Raw genomic sequence first — 22,780 nt, 5'->3', positions numbered from 1 at the left:
ACTCAAAGACAGAATTTTTCCAAAGAGAGAATTTTGTTTTTTAGACAACTTAAGGAAATGGAAAATAAAGGATTTTTAGGGGAGGGGGAGGAGGCTCAGTCTTTGATTAAATGAAATAGCACCTAACTGAATGTTTCTCAGGAACATTCTGCTCATGAACCAGATTTGGTCTGTTTTAATGCATCAAAGGCAGGATGTATGTGCTGTGTGTGCTGTGCTGTGTTTACCGGGACAGTCAAGGACTGCACAGGACCAGGGCATCATATTTAATCTGCCTTCCAGATTGACACCCAACCTTCCCATTCATGGTGATTCTATCTCCTCTCCAGGAAGCTCTTCCATTGCAGGATCTCTGTATTCTTGAAGATGCTTCAGGATCTCCTACAGAGAACAGCATGGAAGGCAGGAATTGTCTAGATTTGGAATTAGCGGATCTGGGTTCCAGCTGAGGCTTTAATCGCTGACAAACTGTTACCATCCTGCTTCCTAACTTGTAAGATGGCATGCATGATGCCCACCCTATTTATCTCATGCAGTTAATTTGAAGAATTAACTATAAATCACAAGCTAAACTATCTTTTATAAACTATAAGGCCCTATGGTCAGGCATCATTATAATAGAAGCTAAGATAGAGTTATTTATTTCTTTCCTCTCACTATGGGTGTGAAAATGGAGAAAAGCTGCATCTTGCACATTTTTTTCCTTTTTGGTGATCCTTGACATTTGTTTGTTTGACTGATAAATAATAGGTGCTGACTTTTGTCATGGTCACTCCTCAGTCCCTAGGCAAAAGATTCTTAAGAATAAGTGGCCTATAGTATCATTTCATCTATCACCATTTATCTGAAGCCAAAGAAACATACAGTACTGAGATAAGATTTTGTTCTATAGACCTGGACAAATTCAGGGAATTCAAGACTCTAATAAATAAAAGTTTAAGTGTCAGTCATCATTTCAACAGCTTTTAATGAACTGGCATCTATGCTGAGGCTAATGACATGTGTAATCAATATTAATAATCAGTAGTCACTTACCATTGCAGAGCCAACACGGCTGACCTTGATGGGATTTCCTCTACCAGAAAGGTCCATTTCTGCTCTATCCATCACATACAGGCAAGCGTCAAGGATGCCATCCTCAAACTATTTGGGAAAAATTAAAAAAGAAAATGAAAAAAAGAAAAAAAGATAAACTTCTTAATGTCCACGTTGTATGGGTGATATTCTCTGACAAAAAAAACCAAAACAATGAAAGCACAATGTAATGTTTAGGAATGTGTGTTTCCTACATAGCCATCACCCATAATCTTTAATATGAAATATTAAAGTAGAAGGAAGAAGGACATTCTCTTTTGTTTTTCAGTAAAATGGATAAAACCTTACAAGCAAGCTAGATACATAAACAGGACTACTAGAGAGCTGGTATACTCAAGGAAAGCTCTTCAGAAAACTGTACAAGTCAATTTGGAGGATTTCTCCAGGATGTGGGCTCCAGTGCCCAAGGCAAAGGAATGAATGGTTTACCAAAGTCAGGCCAAAGCCTGGAGACCTCAAAAGTAATATGAATCCTTGTGCATCTCAAAAACAAATGTCTCTCACGTGCATCACAGGGAGGTACTTTGGAGCTCTATACCTTGCACTGGCAAGAGTAGGAGACCTCATGTCACAAATGTCTGCCCAAGGTTTCCCTTCCTTCTTTTAAATTCCAGGGTCAAAGGGCAGGCAGGAAGGTCTGGAGAAAGATTATATTATCGAGGGAACAGCCTGGTAGTCCATTCCATTGCAGGATCTCTGTGTTCTTCAAGAGGTTTCAGGATCCCCTACAGAGAGCAGCATGGGAGGCTGTTCATGGTTGAAAGAACTATTGACCCTGTGCAACACCAGATTTTCTTTAAGAAAATGGGGGAGGGGGAACAAGGACAAAATAGTAATAAAATGGTAAAATGGGGAGATTTCACCTATCCTACACCTCACTGTACTAGAGAGTTCCCTGAACATAAACACCTTGCATATTATCCATCCAAGTACCTGTGACAGAAACCGTAGACCTAATGGCTAACAACCATGTAGTTCTTTATTAAATCCAAACCAATTTTTTGTGAATCCTAAACTGATGGGATGGATGCAGTAAAGTAAGGGCACCAGTTCTTCAGTCATGTAATAAGGAACGCATTATTCTGGTTTTTATTAAGCACCATCTCTCAGTCTGTGGAACATGAAGCAGTGAACCGGAGAGGGAAAGAAGTCGTTATAGGACTAGTCGTTTCTCTGCATTAGAGCAAACTCCTGGCTTGGCTGGTTATTTGGACTGAAAGACCTATATTCATGGACACTGAATAACAACAGACAGATGGTGGCTGTGCTCAAGAGGGTCTACCTAAAGGCTGCTCAGCATGCTGGCTGAGGAGTGCCTGATGATGCTTGGTTCTCTTTCCCAGTCCTACCTGTTACCCACCTTAGTGACTTTTTTCTTATTAGCCCTCTACATAATGTCACTTTGGGTAAATAAATAGAATCACGCCTACACATCAGGAATTAGAACAGTAGACAATAAGTAATATCGTGGATTGTATGTCACTCAGGAAGGGAGGGCTTGTAACTAGGGAGCCAGGCAGGGCTGGGAAAGCAAGAGAAGATCACACAGATGATTAGCTTGGCAGGACAGCAGAAATGCAGGTAGGTAGACACAAGGTTCTTGGGAGTCTAGGTGAAGGAGCAGGACATAAAGTCAGGCAGACAAGACAAGAACTAGTGATGACACAGGTCCCAGTGGCCAGGCTGGAGCAGGGGTAAGGGATGCAAGAGGAGCCCACATGGAAGTCAAAAGAAGGCATGAGAAGCCAAGAAATTATCATGCCACCTGGTGAGGTCAGCTTCCATGAAATCTTCCCTGTGGATATCCATAACAGTGGTACACAATTCTCATCATCTCAGCCAAAACTCTGCGAAATAACACATTCACCTTGTCTCATGTTGCTAAGGAGGAGTCTTTGCTGAACCACAGGACAATGCATTCATTTATGAAAATATGGTAGAAATATCAGTCATTTGTTCCACTGTTAGAGATACCAAACTGAAATACTTTGAATTACTGAATATCTTAAATGGAATACCATTTGCTATTTTATATTCAGGCAGTAATGTGAAATGGCAGTTGACAAAGTGTCTCAAGGTGAAAGTCCAGTGGGCCTTCCCTGATGAAATGGTGCCAGTTTTTTCTAATTCTAATTTCTAATTTTCTGGTATCTTATACTAACACTTAAAAAGGTGATTTCTTTCGGTTGAGCACACACATTGCAGTTGTCATTATCAAAACACTTTTCCCTATAAGAAAGGAGAACTTTAGTTCATTCTATGTTGAAGAATGATGTCTGAGCTAATGAGACTTCACTGTACTGGATGCCAAGCATTTCTCACTAGAATGCCATGTTATCCATAGAATCTCTGATCTCCGCAGTGTTGTAATACCTGAAGAAACGTGGTTGCAGTGGCTAAATTATGCAGCTGCCTGTCTAAGACTCTACTCCTAGGCTGTCTTGGAGTCTCAGACCCTGAAAAACAGGAAATTGTGCATCTCTACTATCCACAGTGAAACATGTGACAAAAAAAGTATCAAGGAAAAATGTCCTTGGCAATGACAAACTGTAAATGGCTCACCTGACCATAGCTCCAGCTTCTACTCTTGATGTCATTGAAGTCTCCATAAAATATAACCCCGATGTCATTCAGGACATACTCTTCTCTTTCTTTATCATCATCCAGGTACACAGCATCCTCTGTGTCAGAATTTAAACATAATAACAGTTATCAGACCAGACTGTTTTCATGGACTTGCAAGCGTGTTCTGGTCTGCAATTTAATCAACTAAATGAAAAAAAAAAGTCTTTTGTTTCCACTAAAGAGAGTTCATTTCTTGATACGTAATTTCAGCAATGGTGAACCTAATCAGTGGCTGAGATCAGCATGTAAAGGATGGCATTTGTCAGCAAAATGCTGACAAACTCTGGCTCTTTAAGTACCAAGCAGCACAATTAAATTGATATATCTCATTAAACATTTTTTAGGATTCTGGGACATCAATAGTTTCAGAATTAAAATTCCATGATGCAGATACAAATCTATAACACAGAGCAAAGAATAATTTCCAAGCTATTAATGTTAATGGAAACTAGTCTAACTGAAATGATTTTTAAAATTAGTCTGGGGTATATTAGAATACAGCATGGTCTGTCATGCGTGGTGTGTGTCACTGACAGGAGGAGGCAGGCTGGGGTCGTTTCCAATCAATGAACAATCCTTGCGAATGTGTTGGTAAGTGTGTGTGCCTGACTGGCCTCCTGGGTCAGCTTCCTCCACCACAAGGACTTTTCTTCCCTGTGGCTATAATCTCAGAAAGGCCATGCTCCCCATCTGCCTACTTAGTAATCAGCCTGGTACTTATTCCCAGGCCAGGTAGGAAAGCAGCAAAAGCATCACTAACAAAGGCAGGACGGTACAGGTATAAGTTACACTCAGGTAAATTTGCATGTCTGGAACAAGGTCCTGTTTGATTCTGATTGGGGACATGACTTATTATGTTTCCCTAGTTCAGGTCATACCTGCCATCCCTATTACCTTTTGGAGACTCTTTCTTCATTCCATGAGAAGACTTTTATCGCTCTCTTTGGAGTGGCCATCAACTTGGCTGCACATTAGAATCATCTGGGTAGATTTAAAAACTTCTGATTCCCCCTAGACAGAACTCTAAATTGATTAAATCAGAATCTTTCGGATGTGTGTGTGTGTGTGTGTGTGTGTGTGTGTGTGTGTGTGTGTGTATGGGTGAGATCCAGGCATTAGGTGCTTTAAAAAATTTTTTTAAGTTAACTAATTGATTGATTGATTGATTGATTTCACACTCCAGTGATTCTGATATGCAACTCAAACTGAGAAACAATGCTCTAGCCCTTTGTTATCCAAAGAACTGTTGAAAGACCAGCAACATTAGTGACACCTGGAAGTTCCTGAGAAATGCAGAGTCTCAGGCCCCAACTCAAGACCTACTGAATCAGAATCTGCATGTTAATAAGACCTGCAGAGGCTTTACATACACATTAAGGTTTGCAAAGCACTGCTCAGTCCAACCAGCTGAGATCCCCGTTCTGCGCTACACTATAGCTTTGCTTGATTCTTTGGAGATTCCTTGGTCTCGTCTTCTCTCCAGTACTTTGTTCTATCTTCCTCTTTCTGTCTTCTCCCTCTTGCCTACTATTTGCCTGGTTTCATGGAACTGCAAACACATATGCATGCGCACGCACACACATACTTATGTAGATAATAATGTTGCATAAACGGCACACATTTAAAGTGTGCAATTTCACAAAGTAATAAGTACACCATCACCGCAAAAATTTCCTTATGTCGCTTGGTTATCCTGCCCTCTGGATTCTCTTTCTGACATACCACTTCTGCCAGGGAACCACTAATATACTTTCTGTTACAGTAAATTCATTTGCATTTCCTAGGATTTTATAGAGAAGGAATCCAGTATCTATTTTTTTGGGGGGGTCTAACTTCTTTTACTCAGACTATTATATGAAATTCACCCATGTCCTATGTATCAATGGCTCACTCATCCCAAATCCATTTCATGTTTCTAGAAGAATCAGAGTTACATGACAAATGTGCCTCGGGCTTCCCTCCACCTTGGCAGATGTGAGCTCTGATGCTTCACACTGACTTTCCCGGGTCTGGAGGCAGAATACCATGGTTTTACCAATAATCTCCAATTAGGCAAAGTCCCCTAAACTGAAACGAGAGCTTCATTTCCAAGTGGAACAAACCAGAGACAGCACATAAAGGAGTGCCAACTGAGTCTGGGGCCAATATTTCTGAGTAGAGAAGCAAAAAAGAACTTTTAAAAGAGAATAACGCAAGGGTGTGCAGGACGGGGGCAATGATCATTTACATGCGAAGTCCTCCACCACGTGCAATCAAAACGTCTTGAAAAGTAAAGGCCACATTTGTTTTCATTCTTTAATGATAGTGCTTTAACTGTTGTGACCATTGTAATAATATCTTAGTCAAATGGGTTTCAAATGCCTGTTATTGAGATAGAAATCTCTTAAGACCACTGAGGTCTAGAAGTGCCATTTGGGAATGCTTTTTTTTACATGTTGTCCTTACAATATAAGATGTTTAACGGCCTTGTCCTATAAGCTATTAGAAACTGGATTGTATTATAGAGCCACTGTAATTTAAACGATTGCTATAAAATAGATTAATGGGTCAAAATAGAGAGCTTAGATATAGACATTACTATATGCATGTTTCCATGAAATTAATAAGTGATAAAGGAAATATTACAAATCAAAGAAGATGACTGCAGTGTTTATTAAATTCAGCTAAGAAAATGGTTGGGCGAAGTAAATTTTCTGTACATCAAAATAAATTGAAAATGAATTTAAAATCTGAATTAAAAATAGAAAGCATAGGGAATTTAAAATAAAATTTTAAATTATTAAAAAATAAAAATTTAAAAATAAAGTAAAATAAAATAAAAATATTTTAAATTGAATATTTGATCTCTGGATTAAAAAGTTTTATTCAACAAAACTCATAGAAAATGTAAACAAGGAAATAACCAATGTGTTTTTAACATAAATATAAAACTTGAATTTCAGATATAATAAAATTTAATGTATATAAAAACTAGAGAAATATTTCCAACAACAGGAAATGTTATCAAAATTTCCTTATATGTAAAAAATTCCAATAAATTGAAGAGAAAATCATAAGGTGCATTTAAAGTCAGCAAAAGGAAGACCAGTTCACAGAAGAGAAAATGCACACAGAAAACAAATATATAAAAATAATTTTAACTGAGTAGTAACCCAAGAACTTCAATGGTTTACAAACAAATTTTTATCCACAAAAATACAATTTCAATCTATTTTCATTCTTTTACAGATAATATTTTTTAACTTGACTTTAAAGTTTGTTTTTTTCTTTGAAGTTTTGACATTTAAGCAGTTTGCGTCTAGGTGTGGGTTTTTTTTTTTTTGTCATTTACCAGGTTTGATGCACTATGATCCTTTACAGTTTGACAATGTAAGTCTTTCTTCAGCTCTGGGGATTTCTTTCTCTTTTATCTTTGACTATTTTATTCTTTTTATATTTCTGTGTTTTCTTATAATAAGGTGTCTTTTAGGCAGATACTGAATTTCCCCCATGTCTTCCATGTGTCTTACTATACTTTCCTCTCTCTCTCTCTCATACATACAAAAACGTATATATGGTATGTAAGAAAGTATGATAAAGTGCATAGAAAATGTATAGCATTTATTCTGGATAGTTTTACAGTATTAGGGGTGGAGAGCAAGAAAGAATGCCATCAGTGTCTTCAGAAGAGTTAGGGAACTCCTGGAATAAAAAATGGTTGAATGAAGTGTGACATCCATGTAATGGCCGCTATAGTAAGGCACTAGGAAGATCTCTATATACTGCTACAGAAGGATATCTAGGATCTCTTGTTAGATGAAAAAAAGTGGAAAAAATGTATATAGTTTACTACCTTTTACCTAAGAAAGGGAGATAAATAGGTAGGTAGATACATATTTATATAAATACACATATGTACTTACATTTTTAAATGTAGAGATAAGTCAAAAATTAACAAAGTTATTATCTACAGTGTAGGAGGAAGGGTTGGGAGTTAGACTTTCTTTTTGAAGTATCTTTATTATTTTGTAATATGACACTGAGGTTATGTAAATGTTTTGTAAAGTTATAAAACAAAACTAAATAGAAATTAAAAGACAAAACAGTTTCTAAATGAAACAAATGAACATGACTGTGTAATAGATTAGTCAGTTAAGCAAAGATAACTATTATAAGTTACTTTATTTTTTAGAATTTAATTAATTAGTTAGTTTATTTTTACTTGTTTAGTTTTGAGAAAGAAAGAGGCAGAGTGTGAGTGGGGGAGGGGAAGAAGGAGAAGGAGACACAGAATCCAAAGCATGCTCCAGGCTCTGAGCTATCAGCACAGAGCCTGATGCAGGGCTCGAACTCATGAACTGCAATATCATGATCTGAGCTGAAGTAAGTTGCGTAACAAACTGAGCCACACAGGTGCCCCTATTTATTTATTTATTTATTTATTTATTTATTGAGAGAGTGAGCAAGAGAGCACAAAAGAGAGTATGCACTTGTGCATGCGTTGGGGAGGGGCAGAGGGAGAATCTTTTTCTTTTTTTTTTTTAATTTTTTTATGCTTTTTATTTATTTTTGAGAGACATAGAGAGACAGCTGGAGCAGGGGAGGGTCAGAGAGAGAGGGAGATACAGAATCTGAAACAGGCTCCAGGCTCTGAGCTAGCTGTCAGCACAGAGCCCGACGTGGGGCTCGAACCCACAAACCATGAGATCTGACCTGAGCCGAAGCCGGATGCTTAACCGACTGAGCCACTCAGGGGCCCCCAGAGGGAGAATCTTAAGAAGGCTCATGCACAGTACAGAACCCCATGACTTGGGGCTCAATCTCACCATGGTGAGATCAGGACCTGAGCCAAAATCAAGAGTTGGACACTAAACCCACAGGAGCCATCCAGGCACCCCATATTTCAAGTTAACTTTATTAAAAAAATTTTTTTTTAAGTTCATTTATTTTGAGAGTGAAATAGTATGCATGAGAGAGCAGAGGAGGGGCAGAAAGAGAGAAAGAGTGAGTCAAAGAATCCCAAGCAGGCTCTACACTGTTAGCACAGAGCCCTCGGCAGGGCTCAAACTCAAGAACCTTGAGGTCATGACCTGAGCTGAAATCAAGAGTTGGATGCTTAACGGATTGAGCCACCCAGGGGTTCCTCAAGTTACTTTCACTATATATCTGCAGTAGAATATAACATAAAGACAAGAAAAACTGGTAAAATAGCAAAGAGAAAATAAACTTTTAGTAACCATATTGTTACTGATAATATTGATAATGTTGTTTTGCAATAAATATGATATAAGCAATCAGATTAATGACCTTAGAAGTCAAGATTTGCAGAATAAGAGAAAAAATGCTTAAGCAAAATCAAAGAAATAAAATTTGAAACCTCATATTTCACTTCAAGCCACTTCTTACATAATATAATACTCCTTTGCAAATCATTTTAGATTTAGTGCTATCTTTCCTTGATTGCTTTATTAATTATTTTTTAATCTGGAAGGAAAGGCATTCTTTTCTTTTTCCTTGTTTCAGTGACTTGCAGGCATGCTCTGACACTCAGTACAGCAGCTGCCAGAAATTGGTATTAGTCTGCTATTGCAGACTAAGAGGTGGACTGATTTTGAATAAGAATGAAAACATTAAAAACTATCTGACTTCAAAAATAAATTTTTCTTTAACATCTTTGTACAATGGCTACGAGACTGATTCATCCTTGGAAAGCATTAAAACTGAGTGAGGTTCGCACCCTTTGCTGGCCCTCCCAGCACCACCCATTTCTAGTTCCCTATGTGCCTGTGCATCGTCTCTTAATCTTATATGCACACTCTTTTTTTTTTTCTCCAGAGAAAGAAAAATGAATTGAATAAATAAAGAAATTTAATATATAAAATTATTAAATAATTATTTTAACAGTGTAACTTAATCATGTCAAGGATAAAGTCAAAGAACTTGTCTGTCTGAAAGTGCTGTCTGGAGTCTACTGTGTAAATGTAGGTGTTTTGTAAAATGATCTTGAAACTATAGATATATATTAAATTTCTTTTGTTTATTTATTTATTAGATCCAACATCATTTCTTTATTTTTTCACATTTCAAAGTCATTCATGATTCAAAATTCTATTTTTATATAGTTTATTGTCAAGTTGGTTTCCATATAACACCCGGTGCTCTTCCCCACAAGTGCCCTCCTCCATGACCATCACCCTCCCCCCTTCGATAGAGTACAAGTGGGGAAGGGTAGAAGAGAGGGAGACACAGAATTGAAAGTCAGATCAGAGCCTGACTTGGGGCATGAACCCATAAACCGTGAGATCATGACCTGAGTGGAAGTCAGAGGCTTAACCGACTGAGCCACCCAGGCGCCCCTGAAACTATGTATTGACAGGTGTTTGGTCAGATTGTATCAGGTTTGATTTGTTTTGCTTTTCATTTGAAAATGACTTTAGCATTGATTCATTCCATAATCACAACATTCTGCCATTAAGAAATGTGTATCAGTGGAGTAATATTGCAGAAATCTTAACGAGTATGAACTGTGGGGTTAGGCAGCTTCTTTGTTTCTTCTCTGTCCATCCGTGTCAGTTAAAGGATTTGTTTCTGATTAACAAATCCTTTGATGTTTTAAGCCAGAAATTAGCTCATAAAGCTATTTTTAAGTATAGTTTGTGTGAAGTTAAAATATTTAGTTTTGGTAATAACTTTTCCAAGCTGATCTCACTCTGGCAAGATATTTTTCAGTGCTTTTATTTTATTAGACTATGTACTTTTTCTGAAATATTTTGTAACACTTAACTTTTTGGTATTTTTGTCATTTGAAAGGTAGTTCGTCTGTAATTAGGTTGCAAGTATAAAACCACCATTAGTTTTGTAATTCAAAGTGTAGGTATTTTTGTCTGAGTGCATCATCATTCCACCTGTAGCTGTTAGCTGGAATCCCATCGATCTTCCAGCTACCATTCATTTCCTCACAGTTCACAAAGGAAGAATGTGAAATTCAGTGAGTGCAGGTACTAATCTTATTGGGGGAGTGAATCTCATTTCACCAAAATTAAACTGTATTTGCACTAAAATGATGATACAGATTGATGGCACACCCTGGAGTTGGAAGACCTCCTCACTTAAGACTACAAAGTGGCTAATTCAGCGAAATTCTAGGTTACTATTCTTTACTTTGTTTGCCCACTGGAGAGTGTTAGTTTTTTTTAATGTTGAAAGATGGGCATTCTAACTACTGTCAGATACCTTTGTTTTAGGATGCTATAACAAAAAAATTAAAAAAGTATGTATGAAGGGAGATACTGGTTATCTCTTCCCATATTTTTGTACTGATTCACTTATGGTCTTCAAATACATTTTTGGAGGTTTGCTTTCACCATGATTTTTCATCAACAAATATTATTAAGAGACTTTTTTTTCTATTTCTACTAGTCCCTGCAATACTATGAAGTGTGTCAGAACATACTATGATAATCAGAAATCTAATTCCATTATAATAAAATATCAAATTAAAGGAATTTAGAAAAAATAAATTTAGGTTGAAAATATCATTAATAGCTCATGATGCATTTTCTCTTTAAAAACTACATTTTCAAGTTCTGTCCACTGAAAAGAACTAGAAGAAACAACCATTGTAGTAGCAGTGAATCCCTTGAGCCTAGATTATGGTCTCTAAGTACCATTCCATTCTCTCCTCTCTCCTTACTAGGAGGTACCCAGGTTCCTTAAGAGACATGATACATTACAAATCTGGCTAATTGCAGAAGACCAATTTGAAATGCTTTCTCTGACCAGAAAATAAAGAGGCTAGCAAAGATTCTAGGAGCCATGACAAGGAATCAGAAATAAATTTGAAGGGGGGTGTCACTGTCCAAGAAGACAATTCAAAAAAGAAGTTACTGCAAAGGTTTAAAACACAAAAAAATTCAATATTCATAAATTTATAGTAATTTAAACAATTCATTGGTTATCTTTGCAGGGTGCTATAAACTAATTCATTACTCTGACAACTTAGAAATAAGTAAAGAGACACATATCTAAACTTCTTATATGAAAACTACCTCAAGGCAACAAAATAATTGATGCTAATAAACACAGAAGGAATGGTAAGATTAGAGTATCACCATTTTTGCAATCACTAATGAAATAATGAATCTACGCTTTGTTAAAAGGCTAGTGGGGAATTTCATAATGGATGGATAAGATTGACAAAACCTGATTTTATTGCTAAATCTAAACATCACTAAAAGAATGTCAACCAGACGTTACACATCTCCTGATGGAATGTGTACTGCATGACTTACATAGTATTCTTGCTTTACCTTCTCAACCCCCACCCCTGCCACAAAAAGAAAATGATTCTCTTGAAGATAAATCTGACTGACTCTCAGATAAAACTAACTGCTTAACAGAAAATTCAGGGGCTACAGAAATGATACATGACACCACATGATAGCATAGATGTGGCAAAATCTTGATAATCATTGAATCTGGGAGATATGTAAATAGATATTCACTGTACTACTCTTTCTATTTTTGAGTTTGTCTGAAAACTTTAATAATAAAAATAAACCTTGCCAGAGAGTATAAAAGAAAACCTGAATAAATAAAAAGCATTCAAAATATTTCAAATTGCATGTAATGATTCAATATTGTAAAGATATAAATTCTACCCAAAATCAGTTAATACAGTCAACAAAAACCCAACCAAAATTCCACCCAGATTTTTTGAGAATTCCGCATTTTATAAGTTTATCTAAAAAGGCAATGTGAAAAAATAACCAAAAAATAAAATGAAGAAAAACTGGGGGACTTTTCTCATGGTAAACTGAACTTTGACTGCAATTTATCCATTTGGGTATCCGTGCCCATTGCCATGTCATTCTTCTTTCTAAAGCTAGAACATCCCTTTTTAAAAATACTTATATGTTTGTTTATTTTTATTTAAAATTTAAAAAGTATTTATTTTTTAGAGGAAGAGAGAGACAGAGTATGAATTGGGGAGGGGCAGAAAGAGAGGGAGACACAGAAGCCAAAGCAGGCTCCAGGCACTGAGCTGTTAGCACAGAGCCTGATGCGGGGTTCAAACCCATGAGCCACGAGATCATGACCTGACCTGAGGTCAGAGGCTTAAGCGACTGAGCCACCCAGCTGCCAGTAGAACACCCCCCTTGTAACACTCAGGCTTATTTTGGCTAAAGGGGGGTCAGTTGAAGTGATACAGACAGGGGTTTGAAATGTGTCTGCACACTTGAGCATATGGTCTGCCTTTCTGCCATCACCATGAGAAAAACCTGCCCTAGCAAGCCCACTAGTCACAGAAGAATGAGAGACATTTGGAACAGAGTATCTCTACACCCTGTGGTGAGGTTGGGGCCTTTCTGGCTATTCCTGCCTGAAGCAGAGGGGCCAGCCCAGCCCAGCCAGCCACAGACAAGTCCCCGATCCATGAGAGAAAATGTTGTTGCAGAGCAGTGATATTTTCTGGTCTACATTTAAAACCTACGGCAATCTTTTTTTTTAAGTTTATTTTATTTATTTTGAGAGAGAAAGAGCATGCATGTGTACATGGGTGGGGGAAGGGCAGAGAGAGGGATAGAGAAAGAATCCCAAGCAGGCTCTGTTCTGTCAGCATGAGCCCCACGTGGGGCTTGTAAACCATGAGATCATGACCTGAGCTGAAACCAGGACTAGGATGGCTAACAACAATCTGAGCCGCCCAAGTGCCTCTTTCTGGTTCTTTCTTATAAAACATTCATATCTATATCTATCTATCTGTCTATCTATCTATCTATCTATCTATCTATCTACCTATCTATCATCTATCTACATATAAAGAGAGAGAGGGAGAGAGTGCATTACTATGCATTATTATGATTACTAAAGCAAAGCTATGAAAGCTGATTTTAGATGTATATTAGATCTTAGTAGATGATAAACATGGCATTAAAATCAACAGGTAATGATGTGTCTGATCAATAAATGATATTTTAACTGGCTATTCCTGTGGGGAAAAAATTTCAGTATTATCTTTTTTTCTCCTGCTAACACAAAATTTGTTGGTAGATTTAAAAGTTTCATGTACATCTCTTCCTGCCATCCGTTAACTCACCTAAATTGTCCTAGATATAAACAGGTCAAGAAATGCCATACTCAATCAATAAATGTATTTTAACAAGTTCAACTTCACTAATAATTAGAGATATATGAACTAAACCATGAGATGTCAAAGTAATCCCATATTTTGCCTATCATATATGCAAATATTAAAACAAATGATAATACCTGGTGTCAATGAAGGTATGAAGACAAGGATATTCTCTTGTAGTGTGGCTGTATTATAAACTACAGCAATCTTTTTAAAGAGTCATTTGGCTGTATCTATGCAAATTTAAAATGTGAATTGACTTTGACCAAGCAATCCCATTTCTATGTATTTATTCTACAGAAATATGTTTGTTTAACATCTATATTAAACATACAGCATGGTATGCTATAGTGAAAATGGGAAGCAATCTAAATATTTGTAAGCAGAAGACCAAATCAATTATGGTACAACCAGACCCAACAGTTATTAAAAAGAATAGGTATGTACTGAATAGAAAACTGTCCAAGATATATTATGCAAGGCAGTATAGAAAAACACGCATAAACAATTCCACTTGTGTTTTAGAAAACTCCAAGCTCTGTAGAAATATATGTGGACATTAACATGTAAAACTATGGCAAAGTATCCAGAACAATACACACAGTTTAAGTGGGGTTTTCTATGGATCAGAGGGTAGATGAGAAGGAAAGTTTACATTTTACAATATGTGTATGACTACATGTGTATATTTGAAAAGGACAAAGGATTCAATTAATTGTCAATGAAAATGAAAACCATTCGAAAATGCATTAAGTGTACTGAAATACACCAAGATGTTAACAGTGTTTGTGATTTGTAGATCTCTGAGTTCCTTTTATGCTTTCATTATTTTTATTTCTATAAAGCTTTCATCATTGGATGAAACTTAGTTTTGAAACGTTATTTTTTTTTCTTCTTTCTTTTTTTTTTTTATTAATAGTTTATTACCAAGTTGGTTTCCATATAACACCCAGTGCTCTTCCCCACATCTTTTAAAAGATTGGGGTTCTGGGTGGCTCAGTTGGTTGAGTATCCAACTTTGGCTCAGGCCATTATCTCATGGTTCATGAGTTCGAGCTCCACTTGGGCTTGCTACTGCCAGTGCAGAGGCTGCTTCGGATCCTCTGTCCCCCTTTGCCCTGCCCCTCCCTTGCTCACACTCTCAAAAATAAATAAACACTTTAAAAAAGTTTTTTAAAAGTTAGTTTTAAATGCTGCATTTAAGCGAAGCTATTTAATAAGAGATTAAGTTCAGCTTTCAACCATCAATTTTCCTTCTTATAAATATCATCATATAACCACACCTTTTCCTCCTTTAAGTGTCCCTGCACCCTTTTCTTCCCAGCACGAGTTAGAGTAAGCCTTGTTTCCTCAGTTTCCTGTGGATGCTGTAGTTAAGATCCATCCATATGGAGATTATTCTATGATTTAGTTATTAATTGGAAATGTATGTTTTTAGTACTTACCATGTTCCAGGAACTTTCTGAGTGTGCTATAGAAACCAATGAACTCATTAAAATTCATAACATCTCTGAGAGGAAGGCATTATGTTTTCCTCATTTTATAGATAAGAAAACTAAGGAAGAGGTAAGTAAAGTATCTTTCCCAAGGCCTTAGTGTGGGGAGAGGTGAAGTCAGGACTTGAATACCAAGCTGTCGCTCAGGTGGACGGTGACTCTTGAGCCCAAGGCATAAGGGCTCTGTCCCCAGCAGAGAGTGCCTGGGAATGTGGCACAATGAATACGTCCTGCAAGACTGAGACGTGGGGGTGGATATCTGGAGCTTAGAGAGCAAGAGAAGAAGAAAGTGAAGGATTTACTTTTGGGCTTTGGGTTATTATTGATGGGCACCTATAAATTTAAATGGCAAACTATGAATAAGGAGGAGTTCTGAACTCAAGACTAGGCCTCCCTTTTCCTTCCAGCAGGTGAATTAAATCTCACCTCTCAACCGTCGGGCATAATCATGAATCCACAACAAGGCAAGGAAGTCAAATGGGAACCCTTAATTTTAATTTTAAATTTATCTATGATTTTAAAAGAAGATTGAGGGTGGAAAGCAGTGCTTTCTTTCCCCCATTTTTATTCAGATCTGTCACTTTAAAATATAGTTGTCCAAAACTAGGATAAAAAAATTACATCACTATGGAAAGTCCAAAAAACTCCCTATATTTGATAGGCTAACAAAAATAGGAAAACTTAATCATTTGCCTCTGGAGATTGTTGTTGTTGTTTTTTGGTGTTATATTTCCTTTTTTTTTTTTTTTTTTTTTAATTTTTGGTATGCTTCTGAGGCATAGGTGGTTTTACTGGATCCTGGGGTGAAAACTGGTTCTCCACCTTAGTAAAATAGAGGATACAACTAAAAGTAAAAACAGTGACGAATAGCCCACTGTTTTAGAAACCCATTTGAACTGTTAGAAAGCATGTGTGTGTATATGTTTGTATATAAGTGTAGGGATTAGGAGCTATATCTCCCAAAGCCACAAGAACAGGTCGGAGGAGTTAGGTCTAAATAGCTGATGGAGGGAGCAACAGCACCAAGGACTTACTGACAACTTCTTGATCCTAAGTGACCTCTGGCAAATAAAACTTCAGAGGAAAACAGATTCCACATGGTGTCATTGGTGAATGTGACATGATACCTCCATCTGTTTTTCCCATAGCTCTGCCATCAGAACAGACCTTTGACATAACTTGTAAATAACCACCTTTCCAGGGTGACTAAAATGAAGCAAGTAATAAAGAAGAATGGTGTAATTTATTTTACTCTTCCTCTGGTGAGAATAATGGAGTAATTAAAAACAATGCTGTGGGCTGAGATATTTTGGGACTCACTTCCTGGGCTGGTTTCAGGCACTCACCTCCCCGTGACCAGGGAAAGTAGGAATTTATAACAAACAGGTAAAAATGAATGCTGAGCCTATTGATTTTAGTATCTGTGTAAGTTCTTTCAAAGAAGGAGGGCTATTCATCACTGCCTGGGCTGAAAATTTCCTTTTGCTTATTTACATGCTATTTTAAAGTTAAAGCAAGTCCCATTTCCAGAGTCATTAAAGTCAAGCTCTGAAAAGCAAACTCAGGGATCAAAGAAAACTACAGTGCCAGGAATGCTATCGTACAAGTTCTCTCCAAAGACACTACCTACCAGCTTAAATCAGAGTTTGGTTTTGTTCCCAATCCTTTGGAAGAAAGAATAGCTCAGTCCCTTCAAAAGGGCAAAATGTCTCACCTTTTTAGAGAAGAGAAAAATTTTAAGTGAGAGGATTAGGAATAACTTCTACTTGCCTCCTCTTTCTATAAAAGCTGAGCATCACTAAAGAAAGAAGGAAGACATGTTGGGTGAGTGTAATCACTCTTCACGGGACTGGCCTCATCTGCAGAGCAAATGTGACTCTTGGTTGGTGTCACCATGATCCTTTTTCCATCTCAAAGTAGATCAGAAGGTGGGTGAACTCCAGGAAGCTCTGTGTTCTACGGGCATGTTAAGGAATCACTTCCCATATTTGGACGTTGGGAAATGGTAGAGCACATAAAAGAACGGCATTTCCAGAATTTGTGCTTTTGTTTTTCTTCCCATGGAAGAGCCCAAAGCCATTGTCTTCCTAAAATACAGCCAACTTCGAGGCCGCCTTTGTACCCATTAATTCTGGAATGAAAGGAATCTATGAAACATAGGCAAAATTTCTCAACAATTGCGTCCATTTTATTCCTTGCAAACATGTTGCACTACATTACAGCTCAGACCAGCCTGGGAAGTTTATTTGATTCATGCTAATTTGCTAGTTTTGCTGGTTAAGGATTTTTCATGGTACTTAAATATCTTCAGAAGATAGACTATTATTCATAAAGAAATTCTACAAAGAAAATGTCAGAGATTCGTTACTTAGCACATATCCTCAAAGGGAGGCTGTGCCCTTGTTGGTGTGCTTACTTTTTAAAAAAAATTTTCTGCAAAGAAAACTGTTGTTTGATCTTATAGCTATCAACCTGGTTTTATTATTTATTTATTTATTTAACTTTTAACAGCAGGACTTTCCAGTATTGGACATCATAGAAGTTTCCCAGCTGGAACCTACTTCTTTTTACACAAGATGGGATACCAGTGGTTCTGATTTTCAAAATAAAAAAGCTTATCCTGACCGAATCAGAATATCCAGGTTTTAGCCCCAAGCTTTTTCCTAATTTTCTATAGGACCTTGAGAAATTTATCTAAACCAGAGAGACTGTTTTCTCTCTTGAAGTGTGAGGCTCACAATTCTCTCCCTTACTCCCAGAGTGCTGATTATCAATTCAATTCAGCACACATTCATTGAGCATGAACTTGGTGCCTGGCACTGATTGGCTGAATGAGAGAAGAATCCTGTTTTCTGAAATACATGAAGCAGAGAGATTCCGGCTTTGAGTGGTCTTTGAAGAGTATAAACAACTACACGCAGAAAGACTGGCAGATGCTTGTGATTCTGGATTAGACTCTCTCTACTCTGCTCCTTCCAGAAGCATCTCATAAACAGCTTTGGACTTGATTCTGGGGTCATCTGAATGCCATTGTAAATATGTGTACTGCAAATTCCCTTCTGATCGCAATGCCATACCGAATAATACTCCCTCGGTGGAAAAAGGTTGAATAAGCCTCTGATGTTTCAGACACTTGCAAAAGTGATGTATGCTGTTTTATTAAACAGAAGTTTTGAATAAATAAAGGCTTAAAATTTTTTAAATTTTCATATAAGCTTTAATAAAATTTCATAAAGAGTCAATTAACCAACTATCTGATAGCTATTTTAAGCAAATAGTATCATAGGGACAGGAGAGGGCACAAAGATAATCTACTGACCTGTCTCTTCCCATCCTCTGACAAGGCCAAGTGCCCCATTATAGGATTTGTTGTGCCATGACTTATTTTAGTATTTTTCACAATTGTAATTTATGTTTATTAGTAATTTATTTGTGAAATCTTGTGGAAGCTATATGTGGTCAAAGATTTGTCTTTTTCACTGCCTATTAGCAGAGCCTAATTCAACATTGACCCTTAATATTTGTGAATGAATAAATGAATAACTAATAATGTACTACCCATGAGTACTTCTTTTGTCATGGAGAGAGATATACCATCAGTATTTGCGGATTGATGGATAAATGGCTCTAGTCTGAGGGTATAAATTCGGAGACCCTGAGCACAAGGGTCTCCAAATAAAGAGGTATTGCTCATTGTTGCTCCAGGAATACCAGATCTGGTCCATTACTTCATTCTGTACTGAAGGGTCTAAAGATTGTGTATAATTACAAAGGAAATAGTGTAAAAAAGAATGTCATAATAAAATACAAGCTGGTCATATTTATTTAATGTTTATTAAACTTATCCAGATATAGAAACATTGATTTCTTTAAATTGAATTTAATTGATTTGTTCAAAGGAAAATATAAAAGCCATATTGAATAAAAAGTCAGAAATACCAATGCTAATTTGGTGTCAGATGCTGAGAGAGAGAGAGAGAGAGAGAGAGAGAGAGAGAGAGAGAGAGAGAAAGAGAGATACAGTTGTGTCCACAAACTCACTCCCACACATGCCATATACGTTTTTGACTTTTTTCAAGATGGTAAGGTGTGAAATTATATTTACAACTTATCTGATGGTAGGTGCAATGAACCTAAAAAGGCATTTATATAAAATTATTATATCAATGCAGTAAACTTTATTAAACATTAGGTATGTACCAGGCACTGTGCTAGGTGCTGGGATACAAGGCTGAATGAGGTAAGGGAAAGAGAACCAAGTGGGAGAGAAACAAGTAACTAAGAGAAAAAAGACTCTCTGGAAATGATTGGCTTCCAACCAAACAGAACAATCAAATACTGACCCTGAGTACTAAGTGCAGGTGGGACATATAAATCTTTCAGAACGCGCTAGCTGGCACTAATGCTAGACTACCAATCTGGAACATTCTGAATTTAAATAAGGAAATACATTCCATAATCCAGAGCTCCTGAGCAGTTAGAAAAATAAGATGAATTCACAATAAAGACCCAACTAATTCCTGCTGCCGTTGTGGGTACAGTTTTCTCTCCAACAGCCTAGAGAAGGGTTCCCTCATGGATCAGATCTGAAGTCTGGTTAGCACTATTAACACACACACACACACACACACACACACACACACACACACACACACACACCCCTGACCAATAATTCTTCCTGCGTCCACCCATCCGCTCACTAGTGTGGTATTACTATTGATCCTCATTAATGATTTAGTGATTAAAGAGGATAAATTCCCTATGAATGCAAAGCAAGTGGAAGGGCCCCCCAGGAACCCAGCTGAACATTCTTTTATCAGTGTGTTGTATGTGCCTGTATAATTTTTAACCCAGAGTCCTAAGTCACCTCGGGATGTCACTTCCATATCACATGCGCTGTTTTCAGCATCTTGCTTACCTGGCTCTATTTTGTCAACTTCTGATTTTCTCTTTTCCATTAGGCAATAGCTCTCTTTTTACCTACTACTCAATTATCAGACCGTATCTCTGTGAGTTTCTTGTTGTGTATTAGCACATGCGAGCATAGGACTGGGTGGTTGTCAGACTACAGTGCATTTGGCTGTGCGTGGGGTCCATCTCAGGTTCCTTTTTTGGATTTTATGCCTTAGCTTCCGGGCTGGGAAACCACCCAGTAAGTGATGTGAGGAGGTGATGTCTTTATCCCATTCCATAAACATTCCCTTGGAGATCTCTGGGAGTATTAATATAATACATTGTTACTCCAGGAATATCAGAGGGTATTATCTTAAAAACTGGCACCAGTTTACTGAAGGGAAGGGTCTTGGGAAAGTGTGTAGTCTCCAAAAGTCTCATTGTTGGCGGAGCCCCAAAAAACAACATTTTAAAAGCCTTCTGATCTGCTTTGCATGAGAGAAGAAAGACAATCTGCTCCCAAGAGAGGGTGTGAGAAGTTTGGAAACAAGGAGGAATGGGAGGGGAAAGAGAAGAGGCATCAGGATGAGGAGAGATGGATTGGGCTTGGGGGTTAGTTGGTGAAATTTTAAGCAGAGTAAGTATACTTTCCTACATTCTGTCATTGTTTTTGATTGTTCTATAAACCTGTGGTTCTCTAAGTGTGGTCCCTGCCCAGCAGCACCAGCATGCACTAGGAATTGGCTAGAAATGCAATTCTCAGGCCCCACAAGACCTACTCAATCTGTGGGTGCTGCACAGAAATGCTTTGACACACTCTCCAGGGCATTCTGATAGGCTCCAAGTTTGAGAAGTGGTCAATCTTCCCTCCTCTCACACTCCACACCAAACTGCAGCCTACGTGTAGATACACAGATGTTCTATGTGATCTTTTTTGATGTTTCAGAGGCAGCACAGCTGTTGACACTGGGAAAAATCAGATTCTGGGAGGTGGAGATGCCCACGAGGATATCCCCAAGTAATTTGCAGACATGTTTGGACATTGACAGGCCAAGGAACTAGGGCAACTGTGGTGGTTTTCTCTGTGTTCTTGGGAGCAGGGAGGACCCACCTGTCTTGTCCCTGGAATAAGCTCACTTCCCACCTCCAAACTTCTCTATCAAGTCTCCAACACTCCCCTCCTTGCTTCTGGTTCTCAGCAGATGACTTTGCTTTTCACATTGCTGGGAAAAAGAGAACCACAAAATAGAACAACCTCATCCTCCTTCCACTGAATCTAGAAAAGCTGCACACTTTACCCATTTTCCATGTTGTTCTTGTCACAGTGGAGGGTGGACAGCTCCACCTATCGGGGGCTCTCCACCTGTTCCCTGGCTCCCACCCATTCAAGAATTTCATTCCTTACATCAGTGCTTCTCAACCTTGGCTTTAAAAATCACCTGCAGGGGTGCCTAAGTGGCTCAGTCAATTAAGCGTCTGACTCTTGATTTCAGCCCAGGTCATGATTTCATAATTCATGAGATCAAGCCTCACGTTGGATTCTGTGCTGACAGGAAGGAGCCATCTTGAAATTCTCTCTCTCCCTCCTCTCTCTGCCATTCCCCCTTTCATGCGCATTCTCATTCCTTCTCAAAATAAGAAAATAAACTTAAAAAAATCATCTGCAGATCTTTTTAAAACCCCCAAAGCCCATGCTACATGCAGACCAACCAGAATATCTGAGACATCCCCAGGTGATTCTTATGGGCAGCCAAGGGTGTGGACCACTATTCTCTCTCTGGGCAGTAAACTCATCTTTTGCTGGTTTGTCTCCACCTCCAGAAACTTATGCCTACCTCTACCCTGTCCTTAAAAAAATTCTTCATTGACCTTCATATCACAATCTGTTTTGCAGAAAGTCTTCTTGCAGAAGATGGCAACATGTGCGATCTCACTTTGTCACCTCCCATTGCACTATAGCCAGTGTCCACCTCTCTGGCTTCTGTCCCCATCACCGTGGTAAAGCAATCTTTCCAAGTTCTCCAGTGACTTCCATATTTCCACAATGTATGGCCACTTTCTGTCTTTATCCTATTTGACTCATCAGCAGTATTCCAAAGAACCAATTCCCGTCTTCTCAAATTAATCATTTATGTGGCTCTGTGACACCATGCTCTTCTGATTTCCTTTAACGCCTCTGGCTACTCCTTCTCAGTTTCTTTCTGCTTTGTCTAGTCTCTAATTGTGGATGATACTAAATCCATGTTTTCTTTTTCTTTAAATTTCCCTGCTAGCTCCTGACGGTGTCTATATTTTGTTTTTATTTTTCCTGGTATTTTTTAAATAGTTTATTGTCAAATTGGTTTCCATACAACACCCAGTGCTCTTCCCCACAAGTGCCCTCCTCCATCACCACCACCTCTTTTCCCCCCCTCCCCCTTCCCCTTCAACCCTCAGTTCGTTTTCAGTATTCAATAGTTTCTCAAGTTTTGCGTCCCTTTCTCTCCCCAACCCTCTTTCCCTCTTCCCCTCCCCCTGGTTCTCCATTAGGTTTCTCCTGGTCTCCTGTTAGACCTAT

At 38.0% G+C, this 22,780-nt stretch overlaps 1 protein-coding gene across 1 annotated transcript in view; it reads right to left on the bottom strand.

Annotated features, from left to right (window-relative positions):
• F13A1 (coagulation factor XIII A chain) overlaps nucleotides 1-22,780 on the bottom strand; it is a 162,632-nt gene that overhangs the window by 92,501 nt on the left and 47,351 nt on the right. Inside the window, exons 5-6 of the mRNA XM_029945402.1 lie at nucleotides 3,658-3,776; nucleotides 1,036-1,143 (exon numbers count right to left, since the gene is read on the bottom strand). Coding sequence (XP_029801262.1) covers nucleotides 1,036-1,143; nucleotides 3,658-3,776 — 227 coding nt within the window. The remainder of the gene's footprint in view (nucleotides 1-1,035; nucleotides 1,144-3,657; nucleotides 3,777-22,780) is intronic.

Source organism: Suricata suricatta, chromosome 7 (genome assembly GCF_006229205.1).
Source record: "Suricata suricatta isolate VVHF042 chromosome 7, meerkat_22Aug2017_6uvM2_HiC, whole genome shotgun sequence".
In the NCBI taxonomy this organism is placed as follows: domain Eukaryota; kingdom Metazoa; phylum Chordata; class Mammalia; order Carnivora; family Herpestidae; genus Suricata; species Suricata suricatta.
This window is presented reverse-complemented; position numbering and strand designations above follow the sequence as displayed.